At 43.8% G+C, this 23,574-nt stretch overlaps 1 protein-coding gene across 3 annotated transcripts; it reads left to right on the top strand.

The window, feature by feature from the left end:
- Positions 1 to 23,365, top strand: mov10l1 (Mov10 like RISC complex RNA helicase 1). 3 transcript variants are annotated; one of them, XM_055934511.1, is made up of 25 exons: positions 1 to 211; positions 543 to 670; positions 3,038 to 3,225; positions 5,667 to 5,829; positions 5,981 to 6,093; positions 6,510 to 6,697; positions 7,472 to 7,615; positions 15,959 to 16,363; positions 16,508 to 16,702; positions 16,999 to 17,113; positions 17,303 to 17,480; positions 17,630 to 17,700; positions 17,807 to 17,898; positions 19,044 to 19,102; positions 19,255 to 19,407; positions 19,602 to 19,783; positions 20,238 to 20,384; positions 20,481 to 20,602; positions 20,711 to 20,810; positions 20,984 to 21,130; positions 21,446 to 21,619; positions 22,005 to 22,154; positions 22,382 to 22,489; positions 22,728 to 22,960; positions 23,080 to 23,365. In XM_055934511.1, exons 2-25 carry the CDS (start codon positions 577 to 579, stop codon positions 23,102 to 23,104), a joined length of 3,546 nt encoding a protein of 1,181 aa, XP_055790486.1. In that variant the 5' UTR covers positions 1 to 211; positions 543 to 576; the 3' UTR covers positions 23,105 to 23,365. The 3 variants fall into 3 exon arrangements, with proteins under 3 accessions (XP_055790486.1, XP_055790488.1, XP_055790487.1); XM_055934513.1 differs by lacking the exon at positions 543 to 670; XM_055934512.1 differs by lacking the exon at positions 1 to 211 and having other exon boundaries at positions 222 to 670.
- The last annotated feature ends 209 nt before the right edge of the window (positions 23,366 to 23,574 follow it).

Below are 23,574 nucleotides of genomic sequence, written 5' to 3'. Positions count from 1 at the left end.
ACTTGGGGGGGAATCGAATCAACCGCGGGACGCCAGATAGGGACAGACCTGTTGTTTCAATGCTCTTGTTTACGGTCGGGTTGACGACACTATTTTAAGAAAGGTGTCCTTGCGCGCACGCAATTGCATCTTTTTAGTCGCGCGCTGTCTATCATAATGTGAGAAAGCAGCACGTGAACACATTTACGAAGAGCAATTTGCTGCAACAGAGGTATGTTGCCTTGTACAATAATTTCTCAGGAATAAAGCTATATTTCATTAGTTAGGTTATGCACCGTGTTGTATTTTCATCACGTTTACATAGCTACAAACCTGCAATAAAGACGAGTTTTGGAAGCATAATGTCAGTCAACTAGCTACCGTTCGCATAGCTGGCAACATTAGCGTGCTAATAAATTAGATGCAACGGCAATTGTATTTGCTATCAAGTGCACTGCATGACAGATAAAGCAATCACGTGCAAGAGTGGCCACACTTATGTAAATGAATTTGATAAACCACCAGTCACATTGTTTTGTTTTCCCCTCTGCCCTCATTAACAGTAGCACCACTTTCAGCATCTAGCTACTTGCAGACATGGTAACAGCAGTGCAGTGTGTGATAGCCAAGTTGTTGGCCCCACTGTGGAGAAAGGTAGAGGAGGATGAAGTGGATGGGTTATTTGGCGCGGGTAAGTCTACAAATGAGCTCACCAAGCAGCCTGACAGCTTCTCAATGCACCTGACCTTTTTCAGTCGACAGCAAATGAGTGCTATAAATCCCAGAATGAGAGTGATCCAACACTGCCAGTGGCTACAACCCACCTGTTCTCAAAGTAATTTTAAGTACTTTTGTGTCAAACCTCTGATTTAGTCAAAACCGTTGACCGTAACAAGAAAAAGTATGTGAACCCTTTGGTTCTGGATTTGTGTGTAAATTGGTCATAAAATGTCATAACTTCATCTAGGTCACAACAATATACAAACACTGTGTGCCTTTAAACTAATAACACAAAGAATTATATGTTTGTCTTTATTGAACACAGCGTGTAAACATTTCCAGTGCAGAGTGGAAAAAGTATGTGAACCCTTGGATTTAATAACTGGTTGACCCTCCTTTGGCAGCAATAACCTCAACCAAATGTTTTCTGTAGTTGTGGATCAGACCTGCACAACGGTCAGGAGGAATTTTGGACCATTCCTCTTATCAAAACTGTTTCAGTTCAGCAATATTCTTGGGATGTCTGGTGGGAACCGCTCTCTTGAGGTCATGCCACAGCATCTCAATCGCGTTGAGGTCAGGTCTCTGACTGGGCCACTCCAGAAGGGGTATTTTCATCTGAAGACATTCTGTTGTTGATTTACTTCTGTGTTTTGGGTTGTTGTCCTGTTACATCACCTAACTTCTGTTGAGCTTCAATTGGTGGACAGATAGCCTTACGTTCTCCTGCAAAATGTCTTGATAAACTTGAATTAATTTTCCCGTCGATGATAGCAAGCTGTCCAGGCCCTGAGGCAGCAAAGCAGCCCCAGACCATGATGCTCCCTCCACCATACTTTACAGTTGGGATGAAGTTTTGCTGTTGTGTTGTGCCATTTTTTTCTCCATACATAGTGTTTTGTGTTCCTTCCAAACAACTCCACTGTAGTTTAAATCTGTCCACAGAATATTTTGGCAGTAGCGCTGTGGAAAATCCAGGTGCATTTTTGCAAACTTCAGACATGCAGCAAAGTTTTTTTGGACAGCAGTGGCTTCTTCTGTGGTGTCCTCCCATGAACACCATTCTTGTTTAGTGTTTTACGTATCGTAGACTCATCAACAGAAATGTTAGCATGTTCTAGAGATGCCCAGTCTTTACCTGACACTCTAGGATTCTTCTTAACCTCATTGAGCATTCGGCACTGTGCTCTTTGCAGGATGGCCAGAGAGTAGCGACAGTGCTGAACTTTCTCCATTTGTATACAATTTGTCTTATCGTGGACTGATAAACATCAAGGCTTTTAGAGATACTTTTGTAACCCTTTCCAGCTGTTTGCCAGACAATTCTTACTCTTAGGTCTTCTGAGATCTCTTTTGTTCGAGGCATGGTTCACATCAGGTAATGCTTCTTGTGAATAGCAAACTCAAATTTTGTGAGTTTTTTTTATAAGGCTAGGCAGCTCTAACCAACATCTCCAATCTCGTCTCATTGATTGGACTCCAGGTTAGCTGACTCCTGACTCCAATTAGCATTTGGAGAACTCATTAGCCTAGGACAGGGGTGGGCAACCTTGGTCTCGAGGGCCACATCGGGATTTTGAAAGTCAATGGAGGGCTGCATTTTTGAGGGACCAATTGTTTGTTAAAATCAATTTGCGGGGGCCTCCCGAGTGGCGCAGTGGTCTAAGGCTCTGCATCGCGTCACTACAGACCTAGGCTTGATCCCAGTCTGTGTCACAGGTCGTGACTGGGAGACCCATGAGGCTGTGCATAATTGGCCCAGCGTCGTGAGGGTTTGGCGGGCAGAGATTTCCTTGTCCCATCGCGCTCTAACGGTGACACCAGGTGTATAGTGTTTCCTCCAACATATTGGTGTGGCTGGCTTCCAGGTTAAGCGGGCATTGTGTCAAGAAGCAGTGCGTCTTGGCTGGTTTGTGTTTTGGAGGACGCATAGCTCTCGACCTTCGCCTCTCCTGAGTCCGTACGGGAGTTGCAGGGATGGGACAAGACTGTAACAACCAATTTGGATACCACGCAATTGGGGAGAAAAGAGGTAAAAAACAGTCTTGTGGGCCGGATTGAAGGGCCGTACTGTGCCCCCAAGGGGCCTATACTTTTTACAACCTACACTGAATGTTTAAATGACGTATTCAATATACACAAGAAAAATACAATAATTTGTCTGTTATTAGTTTAAGCACACTGTTTGTCTATTGTTTTGACTTAGATGAAGATCAGATCAAATTTGATGACCAATTTATGCAGAAATCCAGGTAATTCCAAAGTGTTCACATACTTTTTCTTGCCACCAAGTTTTTCAATGCACTGATCAATGACCAGTCATAATCTTTTGTGTCAGCGATGGAGGAGGTCCGCAACCTGCGCTGCGGCGTGGTGACCTTACTGTGTCAGGACTACGGCATGATCGACGACGATGTCTACTTCACCACAGGAGAGGTGCTGGGTGGCGTGCCGCTCAGGGTCGGGGATGCAGTCAACGGCCTTGCAGTACGAGACAGTGCCCAAGGAGGGTGGAAAGCACTGAGGGTAAGACACTTTGACCAAGACCTCACTTTAACCAGTATGTTTTTGTTATCTACGAAGATGAGACCTGGCCTTTATTACAATTGCCAGGTGAAATGACTAGAGCCCGACTGATATGAGATTTTTGGTCAGATTTTAGAGTGGAAATATAATATACAATATATGCAGATATTTTTTATTATAGTTTTAATAATAAAATAAAAATGCCTGTATGGATTGTGCTTAAAACAGCCCGACAAAGATACTCAGAAAGCTGATTTCTTAAATTTGAGGAAAGAACATTAATGTGAATGGCGTCAAGTACACTCACAGGTAGTTAGCTGGCTAACTAGCCAGCACTCGTCATGGAAACGGGGTTGGCGAAAAGGGAATTTGCACCAGTCCCTGACAAGTGACAAAACATGCATCCAAGCGTCGCTATGAAGCACTACTTTGTAACCTTCAATGTTAGTGTCTCTGAAAACATTTGAATGACAGAGCTTGAGGAATACCCTTGGCAAAGAGCAAATACACTGCTCAAAAAAATAAAGGGAACACTTAAACAACACAATGTAACTCCAAGTCAATCACACTTCTGTGAAATCAAACTGTCCACTTAGGAAGCAACACTGATTGACAATAAATGTCACATGCTGTTGTGCAAATGGAGTAGACAAAAGGTGGAAATTATAGGCAATTAGCAAGACACCCCCCAAAACAGGAGTGATTCTGCAGGTGGTCTCCACGTCTCCTGATGTACTGGCCTGCAGAATGCACATTTGTGGCCTGCTGGAGGTCATTTTGCAGGGCGCTGGCAGTGCACCTCCTTGCACAAAGGCGGAGGTAGCGGTCCTGCTGCTGGGTTGTTGCCCTCCTACGGCCTCCTCCACTTCTCCTGATGTACTGGCCTGTCTCCTAGTAGCGCCTGCATGCTCTGGACACTACGCTGACAGACACAGCAAACCTTTTTGCCACAGTTCACATTGATGTGCCATCCTGGATGAACTTCACTACCTGAGCCACTTGTGTGGGTTGTAGACTCCGTCTCATGCTACCACTAGAGTGAGAGCACCGTCAGCATTCAAAAGTGACCAAAACATCAGCCAGGAAGCATAGGAACTGAGAAGTGGTCTGTGGTCACCACCTGCAGAATCACTCCTGTTTTGGGGGGTGTCTTGCTAATTGCCTATAATTTCCACCTTTTGTCTATTCCATTTGCACAACAGCATGTGAAATTTACTGTCAATCAGTGTTGCTTCCTAAGTGGACAGTTTGATTTCACAGAAGTGTGATTGACTTGGAGTTACATTGTATTGTTTAAGTGTTCCCTTTATTTTTTTGAGCAACACTCCAGATTTCGTGGGATTCACTCGTGGGCTGCAACGATAATGTTACCGCAGAGTAGAACATTCTGCTTGCTTTACATTTGGGCATAGCATCCATTGTTTGTCACAACACCCTACCATGACACTTTACGTAACAGCCAGTGTGTATGTTTTGCACTTTGTTGAGCTGGCAAGCTTCTATCTACTCAGCACTCACTGTAGAAGCAGTAACTTCACTCTCCTCTCTGACTGGTGTAGTTGCGTTGGAGAATAGTGTTGAGTCTTGCTGTAGCACGCCAAGGCAAGATAGGCTTATAGCCATGTAAAGAGCGCCCTCTCCAGGACAAATAATGAGATACAAAAAAAAGTCAGTCTATGATGGGGGAGGGGGATTTTGGTGCATTTTCTCTGCATCTTGTATCGGTCCTTTTCGGGTGATTTAAATATATCTGATACAAATACATCTGTAAAAGGCTAATATCAGCCGATTTAATATCGGTCAACCGATAAATAGGTTGGGCTCTAGAAATGACAAGGTTTCAACAATGTATTTTTTTACAATATGTTATTTTTTATTCAAAGATTCAATCATGGACACTCTTACTGACAGTTGTGGCTGCTTCGCGTGATGTATTGTTGTCTCCACCTTCTTGCCCTTTGTGCTGTTGTCTGTGCCCAATAATGTTTCTCTCATGTTTTGTGCTGCTGACATGGTAGCAAAACAACAAGTTGTTGTCATGTTGTGTTGCTACCATGCTGTGTTGTTGTCTTAAGTCTCTCTTTGTCTAGTGTTGTGTTGTCTCTTTTGTTGTGATGTGTGTTTTGTCGTATTTTTTTATTTTTAATCCCAGCCCCCGTCTCCGCATGAGGCCTTTTGCCTTCTGGTAGGCTGTCACTGTAAATAAGAATTTGTTCTTAACTGACTTGCCTGGTTAAATAAAGTTTTTTATTTTTTATTTTATTTTTATTTTTCTTTCTAAAATTGGAGACACTTCAAATCATTGGTTGTGAAGGAATGGAGAAAGGAGTTAATTGAAGAGTATTGGGACACATCCCCCTTGTTTGTCTTGTATGTTGCAACCATAGAGATACATACATACTATGTTCTGTGCTTACAACTGTGGCCATTCCGTTCCTCAGGTGGAGAAGAATGCTGATGCCTGGGAGGAAGGAGGGGGAGGAGCCTCCCTGGAGGCAGACAGGAACCAGCTCCGTCCTCTGATTGGTACTGTGACGTCATGTGACCGGGACGGTGGCTTCATCAATCAGACCACTTTTTTTCCACGACAAGCTCTTTGTGATGGTACTGTCAACGATCAAAATAGATTTACTTCTATTTATGTTCTACTATTCTATTTCTAAGCTGCCAAGCTGTCCCAGATGCTATACCCGTTTAGGCTTTAATTTTCTATTCTATGCTTCCTTTTTTTCAATTCCTTGCTCCTGTCTATCAGGTTTTGAACCCATGAAAGGGGACTGGGTCCAGGCCCAGTACTTCATTAGTCCCACCCAGTGGAGCAGCCAGGCCCGGTCTGTGTCCCCCTTACGCTACCGCCGCATGGACCAGGTCAGTCCCTCCTCTAGAACCTCATTCATTCCTTGCAAATGGCATTTCAACTTTACCTGACTGAAAACATGGCAACATACAGTACCTACATGTTTCCTGCCCATGGACGTTGATCTGTAGTCCAATTATCACCGTCAAGTCCACATTAATGTGATGACACAAACTTTTAGTCTCACCCCCTTCTGATTTGGAAAGGCACACACCTGTCTATATAAGGTCCCACAGTTGGCAGTGCATGTCAGAGCAAAAAACAAGCCATAAGGTCGAAGGAATTGTCCGTGGAGCTCCGAGACAGGATTGTGTCGAGGCACAGATCTGGGGAAGGGTACTAAAAACATTTCTGCAGCATTGAAGGTCTAGTCTCACCCCCTTCTCTGCACACACACACACACGCACACTCCCCCCACCCTACCCAGGTGCGTGTGTCCAGTGTGTTTGGCAGCAGCGGCGTGGTGGAGGACAGTGTGTTCTTCAGCCTGGACAACCTGCTACTCCCGGCCGGATACCGTCCCTCCCCTGGGGACATGGTCAGCCTGGTGGTGGTGGAGAGCAGCCAGTCCTTCTACTGCTGGAGGGCTCTGTGCATGGCTACCAGCGAACACAGGTAAATAACCACAAACCGTTCTGCTGGAGGGCTCTGTGCATGGCTACCAGCGAACACAGGTAAATAACCACAAACCGTTCTGCTGGAGGGCTCTGTGCATGGCTACCAGCGAACACAGGTAAATAACCACAAACCGTTCTGCTGGAGGGCTCTGTGCATGGCTACCAGCGAACACAGGTAAATAACCACAAACCGTTCTGCTGGAGGGCTCTGTGCATGGCCCTCAGCGAACACAGGTAAATAACCACAAACCGTTCTGCTGGAGGGCTCTGTGCATGGCTACCAGCGAACACAGGTAAATAACCACAAACCGTTCTGCTGGAGGGCTCTGTGCATGGCTCCCAGCGAACACAGGTAAATAACTACTAACAGTTCTGCTGCAGGGCTCTGTGCATGGCTACCAGCGAACACAGGTAAATAACCACTAACCGTTCTGCTGCAGGGCTCTGTGCATGGCTACCAGCGAACACAGGTAAATAACCACTAACAGTTCTGCTGCAGGGCTCTGTGCATGGCTACCAGCGAACACAGGTAGCTACAAAAATAGACCCTAGACAATGATCAGTGAATTAATACATTTTCCACTGCTACCCACACACCCTTGTATCAATTAAATGACCTATGATGGTCTCATGGCATTATCAGAAATTCCACCATGTATTTTGTGTTGGGTGAAATCTCAGGAAGAATTCACATGGTATTAAAGGCTGATAATGAATTAGGACTCGGGCCTCTGACCTACACCATTACTCTCTGGTCTTTTTCCTCAAACAGTATGAATACTGTCAATAACAGGTCCATCCCAGAGGCGGAGATCAATAGTCTCCTGGAGGACAAGGGGGGCCTGGTGGTTGGCGACAAGACACACTTTGGGGTTCTGCTGCTGGGAGAAAGCCGGGAGCTGGTTGTCTGGATACAGTGAGTCAGCCATGGAGTGTCTACTTGTCTTAAATGACAGAGAACTACACTGTAAATCTGTAAATACCCTGATGAAGGCTTTTGTTGAAATGTGTTAATTTTACAGTGCATTCAGAAGGTACTCAGATCCCTTCCTTTTTCCCCACATTTTGTTACAGTACAGCCTTATTATAAAAATCATTAAATATATATTTTTTACTTATCAGTCTACACACAATACCCAATAATGACAAAGCGAAAACAGGTTTAGACATTTTTGATAATTTATTCCCCCCAAAAATCAAAGGCCTTATTTACATAAGTATTCAGACCCTTTGCTATGAGACTCGAAATTGAGCTCAGGTGCATCCTGTTTCCATTGATCATCCTTGAGATGTTTCTACAACTTGATTGGAGTCCACCTGTGGTAAATTCAATTGATTGGACATGATTTGGAAAGGCACACACCTGTCTATATAAGGTCCCACAGTTGACAGTGCATGTCAGAGCAAAAACCAAGCCATGAGGTCGAAGAAATTGTCCGTAGAGCTCCGAGACAGGATTGTGTTGAGGCACAGATCTGGGGAAGTGTACCAAAAAAATTCTGCAGCATTGAAGGTCCCCAAGAACACAGTGGCCTCCATCATTCTTAAATGGAAGAAGTTTGGAACCACTAAGACTCTTCCTAGATCTGGCCGCCCGGCCAAACTGAGCAATCGGTGGAGAAGTGCTTTGGTCAGGGAGGTGACCAAGAACCCGATAGTCACTCTGACAGAGCTCCAGAGGTTTTCTGGGGATGGGAGAACCATCCAGAAAGACAACCATCTCTGCAGCACTCCAACAAGTATGCCTTTATGGTACAGTGGCCAGACGGAAACCACTCCTCAGTAAAAGGCACATGACAGGCCCGCTTGGAGTTTGCCAAAAGGCACCTAAAGGACTCTGACCATGAGAAACAAGATTCTCTGGTCTGATGAAGTGAAGATTGAACTATTTGGCCTGAATGCCAAGCGTCACGTCCGGAGGTAATCTGGCACCATCCCTACGGTGAAGCATGGTGGTGGCAGCATCATGCTGTGGAGATGTTTTTCAGCGGGCAGGGACTTGGAGACTAGTCAGGATCTAGGGAAAGATGAACGGAGCAAAGTACAGAGGTCCTTGATGAAAACCTGCTCAGGACCTCAGACTGGGGCGACGGTTCACCTTCCAACAGGACGATGACCCTAAGCACATAGCCAAGACAACGCAGAAGTGCCTTTAGGACAAGTCTCAATGTCCTTGAGTGGCCCAGCCAGAGCCCGGATTTGAACCTGATCTAACATCTCTGGAGAGACCTGAAAATAGCTGTGCAGTGACACTCCCCATCCAACCTGACAGAGCTTGAGAGGATCTGCAGAGAAGAATGGGAGAAACTCCCCAAATACAAGTGTGCCAAGCTTGTAGCATCATACCCAAGAAGACTCAAGGCTGTAATCGCTGCCAAAGGTGCTTCAAATTAGATATTTCCGTTTTATTTGTATATTTTTTTTATATATAAATATGCAAACATTTCTAAACCTGTTTTTGTTTTGTCATTATTGGGTATAGTGTGTAGATTGAGGGTGTGGTAAACCATGGGGTGTTGGGTTTGAGCACACAGATGGACACATACAAGGAGGTTCTAGTCAAACATGCCTTTACTGGGCAACATAGAATAAACGTAACAACAAAATAACTTTGGGTTGGCTCGGTCCTTCTTCTGAGCCACCGCCTCGCATTCGGTTCCGTCCCCCGGGAGCTTTGTTCCCTTCTGTAGGTTCACTCCCTGCCTCCCTTTTTCTCTCCCGTGGTCTTTACGGCTGGTTGGCACTCCCCCTAATTCAGTGGTACTCATTGCGCTGTGGTTTTCCATTCATAATGCATAACAATGATTCAACTCAATGTGTTGTAATGTAGGCCTGGATCACTTCATTGAATATATCTATTGTTCCCTGGACGGCAGATAGATGGCAACATAGCGTAGCTGGTTGAACAGAAAGGCCGAAATAGAATGTTTGCCTAAACAGAACGCAATTGCTCAGCTCCAGCGACCGACACATCAGTTTGCTACTTGATGATTTTGCAGTCTGGCTGACATGGATCGATTTATTGTAAAAAAGAAACGTAAATCTATTGACAAGGAAAACGAGGGGGAAGAGCTGGAGAGCAACGTGACAGCTATGAACGGACAACCACCGGAGAATCAGGAAGATGGAGGCGGGGAAATGCAGCTAGCTAATGTGGCTCTGGTGGCTAAGAGAAGGATACGGACAATTCAAGAAGAACACAAAGTTCCAGGAGAAATGAACAGAAGTGGGGGTTTTTTGTACTGCATAATGGGACTAGTTCACTTTGTCTTATTTGCCAGAAGGCAGTCAATTGTTTTAAACAAGCAAAATTAGTGCGACATTTCCAGTCACACCATGCCCACTTTGACAAAACATATCCACCACAAAGCAACCTCAGAAACAACAAAATAGCACGCACAACTCAAAAGGACAGCTCAATGGACAACAACAAATGGACAGATCTAGCACTGTTGCAGAGAAAATGACAGAGGCAACATATGAGATTGCTTGTCGACTCGCTAGAAACAAGAAGGCCTTCAGACTCAGATTGTCAAAGATGTTAGGTTGTGAATTTGAACATGAATTATGTGCCTATTTAAGAATACTCTGATGATTTTCGTACGATGTACCCAATGACTAATGAAAACTTGCTATGTCCTCATTGTGGTTTTACAGATGTGTTTTAATACGTCTTATAACACTTGTAATATTTATGAAATGCATATTGTTATATTTGGTAGCACTTATTTGTTTTTCCTTCGCCTCCAACCCCCTTCGATATGTGGAACGGACGTGGGTGGGGCTAGGTTTACATAAGGGTGCAAATGTAAAAAAAATTCACAAAAGCTCTGACGAAGGCCGTGAGGCCGATACGTAAGCTTATTAAATATCAGTGATACTATCAAGAGCAGTGTGCGGTTTCCTTTTTCCTTCATCAGTATTGCGTTTGACGAAGGCACTGATGTGTCATTACCCATTTATGTGTTTGGGGCCGTTTCCCTCAAAACGAGTCGTTCAGAGAGGAACTTGTAAGTTTAATGCCCCTTCAGGAACAAACACGAGGAGAGGATATTCTGAAAGCCCTTGTTACATTTTTTGCTGAAAGTAATATTGACCGGTCAAATCTGTCATCTGTGTGGACTGAAGGAGAAGGGACTCATAGGTCTGATGAGAAAGAGAGAGGATGTTCCCGAATTTGTTACGTTTCATTGTATCATTCATCAGGAAGCACTAGTGGCTAAACTCAGACTGTGACTTACAGAATGTGATGCAGCAAGTTGTGCTCGTGGTGAACATTATTATTGCAAGGGCACTGAATCACCGGCAATTCCACCAGTTACTGGTGGAATACCAGACAGAATACGACAACTTGATATTTCACAATGAGGTTAGATGGCTGTCTCGTGGCAGAGTTTTTGAAAGATTTTCTTTTCTCCTCCCTCAAATCCGTGAATTTGTTGCAAGCAAGGGGAGAGAGGAGCCAGAGCTAGATGATCCACAGTGGATATTAAAGCTGGCAATTTTTTAAAAACTGACATCACCTGCCACCTGAACACAGTGTATCTCCAGCTCCAAGGGAAAGATAAAACTCTGGGCAAAATGCTGCGTGTGGTCACAGCGTTTCAACATAAAAACACCACGCTGTTCATACCTGACCGTTTGTTCATTTCCCAAACCTCAGAGCAGTCACCACATCCAACCCTGACATACTGCCACATTTTAGCTATGATGCATTTGTGCGTGTGTTGTAGGAGTAGAATTTTGAGTTTGAGTAAAGATTCATGGATATCATGGAGTACAACATCATTGAGAACCCCTTTTCATGTGCTAGTGTCATCTCTGACCCCAGTCATCACAGCCCTCTGTCCTGACCGTGCTGGAATAGAGAATGAGATAGTGGAGCTGCAGGCAAATGACACATTGCAAGGTGAACTAAGATCAGGTGTTACCCATTTCTGTATCCTTGTCAGACACAGAGTATCCACTTCTGAAGCCGTGTGAGAAAGGTGACAATTTTTTGTCAGCACTTATTCTTGTGAAGCAACATTATCAACAATGAACATTGTGGAACAAAAACAGAGAAACAGACTGACCAATGCACACCTGGATCGCCTCACAAGGATAGCAACAACAGACTATACATTTAGAAAGAATTCAGTCAAGGAGCAGAAAGGACATTTTCGTTCATCCAACTACTGAGGTAACCCTTAATATGGGTCTTATACATATGATGTAGCCTATGTGATGTGTGTATGTTTATATTTGTGATGTGCTGTACATCAAATCAATTGCATGTGCTCTGAATTTGCTCTCAATTGATAATATTGGAATAAAAAGTACAACAAATTAAAGATCTGTGCGGCCCTCTGTCTCATCTCAAAGTGGTCCCCTTACAAAAAATTGTGAATAACACTACCCCTAATTGTTGCCGTCGGGGTGCCCAGCACGGGTACTCCCAGCAGAGGGAGTCAACGTCGCGGCATGTACCTCCCCCTCTATCACAAACCCCCAGGGTAGACCTCCCGGGATGCCGCGAGGGGAAAAAACTATTTAATCCATTTTAGAACAAGGCTGTAATATAACAAAATGTAGAAAAAGTAAAGGGGTCTGAATACTTTCCAAACGCACTGTAATAACATTTAAGCACAATTACTAGCACGATTGTCCTACCAAGACTCTGAATATCATTTTATTGTGAGACTTATTTAACCTTTTATTTCATCAGGTGAGCCCTGAATTAGAAAAATCACAGAAATAAACACATCAAAATGCAAATGCAAGCAGAAAGAAAATACGGTTGTAAAAAAACAAAGCCATTCATCAGTAATAAGGTCCTCAATGAGCTTTCTGAATTGAGCTAGAGGCACCAGAACATTTAACATTTTGAAGATTTTACCCCAAAAACAGTGCAGAAAAAGCTAAACGCTGATTTGACCTAACTCTGTAGAGACTGAATGAATTTCCAGAGTTGGCCATTCCTGAGACCGGGTGTGGTAACTAGTATGTCTAAAGGTTAGAAATTATGTTTGATACAGTGGGACTTTTTTCTAAAAGGGCTTTGTAAATGCAACCATAGCAATGTATCAACCTACGTGACATCAGAGGGCCAACCATGCAGTGATGAGTACTAAACCTAATGACCCTGCTGTTTTAATCAAACACAATTTGAGAGAAATAAGCTTTTGGTGCTTATGGAACATTTCTGAAATCTTTTATTTCAGCTCATGAAATTTGGTACCAAGACTTTACATGCTGAGTTTATATTTTTGTTCAGTATAGATGCCCAGATATTTGTAAGCAGGGACACGATCAATATGGGCACCATTTTTAAAGTACATGTGCTTAAATAATCAGTTATTTGTATGCGCTCTAGAGAACAACATATACTTAGTTTTAACTGCATTCAATACTAATTTCAGGTCAATAAAGTTTTTCTGCAAAACAATGAAGGCAGGCTGTGGTTCAGATAGAGCCTGTTCAACCGTGGTGGCAATACCATACACAACAGTATTATCGGTATACAAGTGGTTACATTTTCTTTTACAGACAAGTCAATATTGCTAATGTAAACAGGGTAAAGTACAGGACTAGGGTTAGGCAATATGGCCTAAAAATCATATCTCGATTATTTTTTTCAAACTTGTGGGCAATTCAGGATATGTCTCTCAATTATAAAATAATGATTGTTCTCTAAGCGGCGTTGTACAATTAAAGGTCAAATACACTGCATATCAAATTAATTCAGGACTTGTGAAGTTATACCCAGGTTAATATAAGCCTTCCACAACCATAAGACCCACTAATAACTTTATTTTATCAAAATAGTTTAACATTTGTAGGAAAAAATGCATCTAGAACCATGCATAATGCACGTTCACTAATAATGACTAAGTTCTTGTAGCAGACATTAGGCTATCGAAAATGTAACTGCTTGTCAGAGGAAGATGTGATCTCAACTTTGTTGGCGTGTGAGGCAGGGGGAGGGGCTTGATTTGTGTGTAAACCATAGAGGATAAGGCGACGCGAGATGTTTCACTCACACTAAAATCGGTCCAAAATAAGCCTGATGTGTTTCAATGGGCTTATTTTGGATCTAAGCTTGTTGCCTGCCTTTGTGACCACTCCCATTGTTAGGGGCGGAGGCGTGCATCTCGTCATTATATATAGCTCTCTGGCGTAAATGGTAAGGTGCACACAGCACAGAAGGAGCGAAAGAGACGACCAAAAATACAAGACGAGAACAAGCGGACATAAACGCTCATAAAATCGATACCGGCATTTGGAATATTGCTCAAAAACATACATTTAATTAATCCGATCATCCAGCCCTATGCAGGACCCAGAATCGACACCTTTCGTTTAATCCAGAAAACCTGACTTAACAACAGGATGGGCAACTTTGATGGGGGTGGGGGCCCCAAAAAATCTGAACTCATGAGTCTGTGTACTTACATCCATACCCGCTGTCATAGCTGACCCTAGCTTTTTGGGTGCTTTAAGCAAAAATTGTCTCCCCCCACACACACCTTGCGAGCTAAACATTTTAGTGGCCTACCTTTTGACAGCAGCGAAAAATTGAATGTTTTAAAGTACATTTCCTGAATAATGCACATAGTGCCATGGGCATAGAGAAAATGTTGCAGTTTTTTATAGCAAGTCTGCGGCAATTCTACACATTTTCCGATTGGGTGGAGAGAAACGTTTGCCGTTTTTAATATTCTATCTGAGTGAGAGTGACTAACAATCAATGCCCCCCCCCCTCCCGGTCGTTAATTTGACCATGATTACTATATGTTTAGATAGCTGGCCGCTTATCTACTTTACCAATCTAAAAAATGTTAGCTGACATGGGCTAATTGAGTTACTGTCAGTGACTGACATAACGAGAGAAACTGCTGATGCGCAACCAAATTTCGAAGTTGCACCTTGTGCAATTTTCCATCCCTGAGCTGCAGATACATACAGCCTGTTCTAGGCCAATTTGAGGAACGCCTCTGAATTAGTAGTGAGTGATCAATAGTATCGAAGGCCTTTGACAGGTAATGAAGAGGGCAGAACAATGTTGCCTTTTATCCATACAGTTAACCACTTTTATAACTAGGGATGCAGTGCAATGACCTGCTCTAAAACCTAACTGATGTACATTTAGCTATGAAATGTGTTCTAAGAAAGATTTGATAACTAGTCAAGGATTCTAATATTTTAGCTAGGTAAGGAAGTTTTGAAATAGGGCAATTTTGGTTACCAGCTTTGAAGGGGAGTACATGAGCCGCCTTCCAAACCTTGGGGATAGCACCAGACAGTGGAGGCTGCTGACGGGAGGACGATTGTTAATAATGGCTGGAACGGAGCGAATGGCATAAAACATATGGAAACGATGTGTTTGATCTTGTTGATACCTTTCCTCCTGTGGTACCAGATATACAGGGCCTTCGGAAAGTCTTCAGACCCCTTTACTTTTTCCACATTTTGTTACGTTACAGCCTTATTCTAAAATTGATTATATATACACTGCTCAAAAATAAAGAACACTTAAACAACACAATGTAACTGTCTCATGCTACCACTAGAGTGAAAGCACCGCCAGCATTCAAAAGTGACCAAAACATCAGCCAGGAAGCATAGGAACTGAGAAGTGGTCTGTGGTCACCACCTGCAGAACCACTCCTTTATTGGGGGTGTCTTGCTAATTGCCTATAATTTCCACCTGTTGTCTATTCCATTTGCACAACAGCAAACACAGTATTGTCAATCAGTGTTGCTTCCTACGTGGACAGTTTGATTTCACAGAAGTGTGATTGACTTGGAGTTACATTGTGTTGTTTAAGTGTTCCCTTTATTTTTTTCAGCAGTGTATTTTATTCTCAGCAATCTACACACAATACCACATAATGCCAAAGTGAAAACAGGTTTAGACATTTTTGCTAATTTATTTAAAAAATAAATAAAAGTGAAATACCTTAAGTATTCAGAGGCCACTGTGTTCAACTTGTAGAAACATCTCAAGGATGATCGATGGAAACAGGATGCACCTGAGCTCAAATTCGATTCTCATAGCAAAGGGTCTGTACTTTTTTAAATAAGGTATCAGTTTATTTTTAATACATTTGCAAGCATGTCTAAAAACCTGTTTTCGTTTTGTTATTGTGGTATAGTATGTAGATTAGAGATTTTTATTTAATCCATTTTAGAATAAGGCTGTAACGTAACAAAATCTGGAAAAAGAGAAGGCGTCTGAATACTTTCCGAAGCACTGTATTCTCTTTTCTCTTGACAGGAACCAAGGCTCTGAGACCCATAGACTGAAGTGCTGTGAGTTTGCTGGCTGGGACTCAGAGGAGCAGTTCAACCTAGGGACTGTGACAGACCCACCGGGACAGAGAAAGGGGGTTGTACAGCTTCCTGCTCTAACACAGATCCTCTATCGGGGTATTCGGGGCCTATCCAGCAAGCGCACTCCCATGGTGGGTCCCGCTCTCTACCCGCAGTCCGGGTCTGCTGGGCCTACTGCACTGCTCAATGGTGATGGGAAGGAGATGAGTGAGATAGATGGAGATGTGGTTGGAGAAAATGGTGAGGCACATCAGGACACTGTTCACAAGCTTGCCATACGGACAGATGAGCGAGACGTGGAGATTGCACCAGGGGAGAAGGTATCTGTGAAAGTGGGCTGCCGAGCCAAGTAAGTCATGCTTAGCTAGCTGCTATACAAGTCTGGTATAGTTGTCTATTTCTGGTGGTGTCACTGTTATCTGACTGAATCAATTTCTTCTGAAGATTCAGGTTTTTAAAACACTGATTTATGTATCCCTCCATCTTACCCTAGGAACTTGGGGCGTTGTGCTGAGCTGCTGCTCCTGCACTTCCCCTCTTTCAGCATCGGGAGGCGTCTGGAGGTCACAGTAGGCTGTAAAGAGGAAAGTCTTCTCCAGCCCTTTGCTCCCTACTGCCCGGCAGCCCCACTGCCCCTTCCTCAGGCTGCCCAGGTGGTCACTGTAATGGCTGCTCATCCACCTCAACGGTAAACTACACCCTGATAGTGTCTCTGTGCTGTATTATGTAGTGAAGTATGTTCGGCATACCTTCGAACCACATTTCCCTATAGAATAAGGAAGATTATCTTGACTAGTTGGTGATACTGTCCACCAACGTTCTCTCTCTAATCAAATGTTTTTTTCCTCTAACCTAGTTACTCTAACCATGTTGGACATGTTGAATGATGACAGTTTGGTCCACATTGTTGAATTACACCACTCCTGTGTAGTTAGATAAAGTCGCTAGCCTATGACTTTCTATTCTTATTTTTTTATTTCACAGGCTGACTAAGCGCCACCTGCCTAACTTCCTGAGTAACTACCCGGTGCCCCAGGCTCTACGGGACTGTATGGAGGCCGACCGTGACGTTTTGGTGGCCCAGCCATGTCTAGGAGAGGTAAGGGAACCGCAAGTTAACTTAGAAGGAAGTCTTCTATAGTCAATTAAATGCTTTGTTCCCGCCAGCATACAGGAATTTGGCACCAATTTGGTTTTGATTGAAAAGTCGCTCTGGATTTTGATATGGGGGCCTTCGCACCTCCACTGTAAAATAATGGATTAGTTAATCTCCCTCTATTTCTGACAGACTCTGTCGGCGGCCAACATGCGTCTCCGTTTCTCGTCCCTGCTGTGGCTGGAGGAGCTACAAGCTGAGAACGAGCTCAGGGAGTTCAACATCAGTGGAGCCCTCCTCAGGAGAGGTGCCATCTATCTGCACCTAGAGGTGCTTGGCCTGGCTGAGGGCAGGCCCAGTCTCTTCATAGGTATCTGTTGAGTCTTAATTTGGCCATGTATTAATAATAGGACGTTTGATTGTCTCACACTCCAGATAGGTACAATGAAATGTGTCGTTTCACAGAGTCAGCCATACTTGAATTGAGATGTTTGACATAGTGTTTTGTCTGCTCTACAGGTGACAGAGTGGCACTGAAGAAGCCAATCAGTGGAGGCGTGGTGATGGAGTACATCGGTTACGTCACAGAGGTACTCGGAGGTTTTGATCTTCTTAGCGTTTTGCTTGCCTCTCTGATATTTCTCCTTGTGCTTTGTTCACACTGACCTGAACACTGTTTGTGGACCATATCCACAGATCAGTGACGAGGACGTGAGTCTGAGGGTGAACACTGAGTTTCAGCATGGCTACCTGGGAGAGCCTCTAGATGTTGAGTTCACCTTCAACAGGTACCTGCCTTGTCCTGGTTCTGGGAAGGATCCTTTCTGTGTCACTAAGTGTTGATCTCTGTTCCTTTAGCATAGATAACGTGTGACAGGTTGACAGTATACAGGTTGACAGTATATGAATTATGTATGATGATGTTTGCGTTGACAGTATATGGATTATGTATGATGTTTGTGTTGACAGTATATGAATTATGTATAATGATGTTTAGGTTGACAGTATATGAATTATGTATGATGATGTTTGTGTTGACAGTATATGGATTATGTATGATGATGTTTGTTGACAGTATATGGATTATGTGTGATGATGTTGGTGTTGACAGTATATGAATTATGTATGATGATGTTTGCGTTGACAGTATATAAATGATGTATGATGATGTTTGCGTTGACAGTATATGGATTATGTATGATGATGTTTGTGTTGACAGTATATGGATTATGTATGATGATGTTTGCGTTGACAGTATATGGATTATGTATAATGATGTTTGTGTTGACAGTATATGGATTATGTATGATGATGTTTGCGTTGACAGTATATGGATTATGTATGATGATGTTTGTGTTGACAGTATATGGATAATGTATGATGATGTTTGCGTTGACAGTATATGGATAATGTATGATGATGTTTGTGTTGACAGTATATGGATTATGTGTGATGATGTTTGCATTGACAGTATATGGATTATGTGTGATGATGTTTGCATTGACAGTATATGGATTATGTATGATGATGTTTGCGTTGACAGTATATGAATTATGTATGAAGATGTTTGCGTTGACAGTATATGGATTATGTGTGATGATGTTTGCGTTGACAGTATATGAATTATGTATGATGACGTTTGCGTTGACAGTATATGAATTATGTATGATGATGTTTGCGTTGACAGTATATGGATTATGTATGATGATGTTTGTGTTGACAGTATATGGATTATGTATGATGATGTTTGTGTTGACAGTATATGGATTATGTATGATGTTTGTGTTGACAGTATATGGATAATGTATGATGATGTTTGTGTTGACAGTATATGGATTATGTATGATGTTTGTGTTGACAGTATATGGATAATGTATGATGATGTTTGCGTTGACAGTATATGGATTATGTATGATGATGTTTGCGTTGACAGGTTGTCCATGAGGCGATGCCACTTAGCACTGGACCAGAACAAGCACTTTGAAGAGAATGGTGATCTTGGCTTTTTTTTCTCAATCCCATTTCCAAAATGTGTTGTATTTAGTCAACTATTTCTTCTCTTGTCTCTCCCTATCCCCAACCCCTGGTAAGTTTATTTCCTGTCTGGTCCACTCCTGATTGTGCGTCCTCTCCTCTCTTCCCAGTGTTCTTCCCTAAAGCTGTGACGCTTCAGGCCCCTTTATGGACGGGAGAGTGGGGTCCAGAGGAGGTGAAAGAGGGCACCCTCACAACCGATGGGGTGAAGCTGTCAAGCGTCTCCGTTGACATGGTCTCAAAGGCCACACAAACCAAACCAGGTGATATAAGCATTGGGACTCCTTCATTCTGACAGCACAGAGATTCTCTGTATACTACAGCTGCTGAAGTGTCATAAACCTGAAGGGCATTCGAACTCGTGTCCTAACTAGGACAGTTCAGTATATTTGTGAGACCGAATGAATGATCAGTGAAGGAGAGGGGAACGAGTATTGAGCCTCTTTAATTCTCTCAGATTCCAGGCTGCCATCTAAACCCATCCCTAACCCAGGCCAGTTATTCAACCAGCAGCTGAACCCGTCTCAGAGGGAGGCAGTGAAGCGTATCCTGGCAGGGGAGTGTCGGCCCACTCCGTACATCCTGTTTGGACCCCCAGGGACAGGAAAGACTATCACCCTCATAGAGTCCATACTACAGGTAGACACCCCTCAACCTGGGAGGTATCCTAGTGGTTAAGAGCGTTGGGCCAGTAACCAAAAGTTCGCTGGTTTGAATCCCTGAGCCGACTAAGTGTAAAATCTGTCAACGTGCCATTGAGGAAGGCAATTAACCCCAATGGATATCAAATGTTATTTATCACATGCGTCATAAACAACAGGTGTAGACAAACAGTGAAACTTACGGACCCTTCCCAACAATGCAGAGAGAAAAATAAACAACCAAACCCCGAGTTCAAATAGGATTGGTTTTCTTTCAAATGTTTTGACTGTTTGGGTCAGCCTGCCTAATGAGTAGGGTTTGCACTTGTAGTATGTTCCATCGATTCCATTGCACCTGGCAAGCTCTATCAAGTTTCTTCTATTTGGTTATTTACAGCAGTTTCCCTCCATTTTTGTTCCCTGAATAAAATAATAGTGGCCTCCTCCCATAGGTGTATCACCGCCTGCCCAGTAGTCGTGTGCTGGTGTGCACTCCCTCCAACAGTGCTGCAGACCTCGTCTGTATCCGTCTCCATGAAAGTGGGTACCTGAACGCTGCCAGCCTGGCCCGCGTCAACGCCTCCTGTCGACAGGAAGAGGTACTGCACCCATTGTCTCCGCAGGAATTTCATCAGTCCTATTTTTTTCCGACCAGTTCGTGCCTCTGTCTGTATCGCATTTCCCTCTATCCATAGGCCATCCCGGAGGTTCTAAGGCAGTACTCTCAGGCTGGGGAGGACATTCGACACGCCTCCTTTCACAGGATTGTGGTCAGCACCTGTTCCAGCGCTGGCATGTTCTACCAGATTGGACTGCGGTGAGGGAGGGTAATAGGGTTCAGTGTTAACCTTCCTCACCAGGGGAAACGTAACTGTAGTAAACCTGATCTAACTAAGGTCATTGTCTCTTTGCTGCGTTTCCTCAGTGTGGGTCATTTCACCCATGTGTTTCTGGATGAGGCTGGCCAAGCCACGGAGCCAGAGGCACTGATACCTCTGGGGCTTCTGTCAGAGAGAGACGGACAGGTTAGATTGAACACTGAGTATTACAACCACAGTACAACCCTTACTACAGTGGCGCAACTGTGAAGAAAGCAACCCATTGCCCGTAACTGACAGAATTCATAATTGACACTGCATTCTGTAGCCTCCTGATCATGAAGTGAGTCATATTTTCTGTTGCTCTCACCATCCTTTAGATAGTTCTGGCCGGAGACCCCCGGCAGCTGGGTCCAATTGTGAAGTCGAAGCTTGCGCAAGCGTTCGGCCTGGGGATGTCCCTGCTGGAGAGACTGATGGCCAACCCTCTGTACTCCAGAGAGAATGGCGGATACAACCCAGTGCTGGTGAGTAGACACGCACAATCCCTGTCAGTGCCATGATCACTAAAACCCTGCTTAGTGAATCCACCAACTAGGAATGCAAATTCTGCATATTTTTCTACAAAATGTTTTGCCCTTGCATTGTAATATAATGTATGCCATTTAGCAGACTTGTTTTATAACCTACAGTCATGTGTGCAAGCATTTTACTCATGGATATCACCAGCGGGGTGTTGCAATCACCAAGCTCTACGTACTGAGCCACACAGGTCTGCGTGGTAAATAGATGCCACCACTGTTGATGCATTCTCCCGGTGGCCTTTCTTCTTCCTATTCCAGGTGACCAAGCTAGTGTACAACTACCGTTCCCACGAGGCCCTCCTGGCCCTGCCCTCTAAACTGTTCTACAACGGGGAGCTGTGTGTCAGGGCCCAGAGGTTCGTAGTGGACTCCCTCTGTCACTGGAGCCGTCTGCCAACCAAGGGATTCCCCCTAATCTTCCACGGAGTCAGGGTAAGGACCCTGTCTCTTACTCCCTGTTCAATCAATCAATCGAATGTGTTTTTTAAAGCCCTTTTTATATCAGCAGTTGTAAAAGAGGAGGGGGGTGGGGCGGACAGCAGGTCAGGGACAAGGTAGCATGACCTGTGTCCCATAGTCACAGGCAGAACTTTCCCAAAATGAACTCAAGACATGGCCTCTTTCTAAATAGTCTCATCTTTACATACTCATATCCTCCTGTCCTCTTCCAGCCTCTTTCTCAAACAATCAGCGTTTCCTCTCCTTGCTTACCACTGACATTTTTTGAACATTTTGACAAATATGGGTTTTCCTCTTTGGTTGGAGCAGAACCTAGACGTCGAAAACCAATAATGCCAGTCATCATTCCCCCTCTCAGGGCACAGAGATGAGGGAGGGCAACAACCCGTCGTGGTTCAACCCTGGAGAGGCGGTACAGGTGATGCTGTACTCCTGCCAGCTGGCCAAGAAGCTCTACAATCCTGTAGCTGCTAGTGACATTGGCATCATCGCCCCCTACAGGAAACAGGTTAGTAGTGCACATTTCGGCCATCAACAGTTGGTCCTATTCTGTTAGTTTTATCTGCTAGTTTTGATGTTAACCCCAGAGCCTAATCCTCTAGAAGGCGATATCTACTAAGCTAACATTTAAAATGCCTCAAAAAATCATAAGTGACTCATTCTGTCACAGTAGTACAGTTTTCCCTTAACTGAACACCGGTCTGAACCCCTGATCCATGAACCTCTCCTCTCCAGTCGGAGAAGATCCGTGTGCTGCTCCACCGGGTGGGCCTGTCTGACATCAAGGTGGGCTCTGTGGAGGAGTTCCAGGGACAGGAGTTTCTGGTTATCATCTTGTCCACGGTAACGTTCCAATCCTTCCTCTGTCCTACTCATTATTGAACTCTGACTAATTTCTCCCTTTACAGGGTCTCGGTTCCATTCCTTTTCAATTAAGGGAATCAATTCTGAAATTGAAAAATATTAAATAATGTGTCACTTTTGTATGAGCTGAATATCACTTTGCTGAAATTGACTGAATTGACGTTGTAATTCACCCCTACCCTAAAACATCTAAATAAATGACCTCTTGTTGTTCCAGGTGAGGGCAAATGAGTCGGTGCAGGGCAACGACCTGCAAAGCATACTGGGATTCCTGTCCAACCCTAAGCGCTTTAATGTAGCCATCACGCGGCCCAAAGCCCTGCTCATCGTCGTGGGCAACCCGCACATCCTCGTCAAGGACCCATGCTTCACCGCTTTACTCCAGTACTGTTTTGAGAACGGGGCCTACCTGGGCTGTGACCCCCCAACCTGTCTCAGGGCAGCACACCAGTGTGTTTAGAGTGTATTATGCACCACATACACACCATTTAATTTGAGTAAAATCAAGACGCTTCACGGTGTGGCTTTAATTTGTCTGTAATAACACACATTCATCGCTTTCTCCTCAGAGCTGCCAGTGAGAAAGAGGAGTGAGTTCACCGCTGTCCAACACTCCACTACTACCTGTATTATTATGTTCAAATAGAAGTTTCTTCTTTCATTCTTTACATTACGATGACTTAGCTCTCTGCGTTTGTTATTATACACTGTCGGCTGCATATGTCTTAATCGGTGAGAAATGGAGAAATGGTTTGTAAAAGACGTATTAAGAGAATGCACTTAATTTCTTAACTGCTGTATGTTGCTGTTATCATGCCGTCCACTTGGTGGCAGTAATAAATGACACAAACCTTTGGTGTTTTTTCTTACTGGGTTATTGTACTTTGACACCAGTTTCAATGATGCATTATACCTGTATGTGTGCTTAAGACTCATACAGGTATAAGGACTGGTACCAGGGACTACCTGTGAGAAACCTAGCATGAATTAGAGGGGGACTGGGACTGGTACCATGGCACCTGAATCCCACATCAAAGAGCTCATGTAGAAGGGGGGGTTTTGAG

Source organism: Salvelinus fontinalis, chromosome 9 (assembly GCF_029448725.1).
Source record: "Salvelinus fontinalis isolate EN_2023a chromosome 9, ASM2944872v1, whole genome shotgun sequence".
Taxonomy (NCBI): domain Eukaryota; kingdom Metazoa; phylum Chordata; class Actinopteri; order Salmoniformes; family Salmonidae; genus Salvelinus; species Salvelinus fontinalis.
This window is presented reverse-complemented; position numbering and strand designations above follow the sequence as displayed.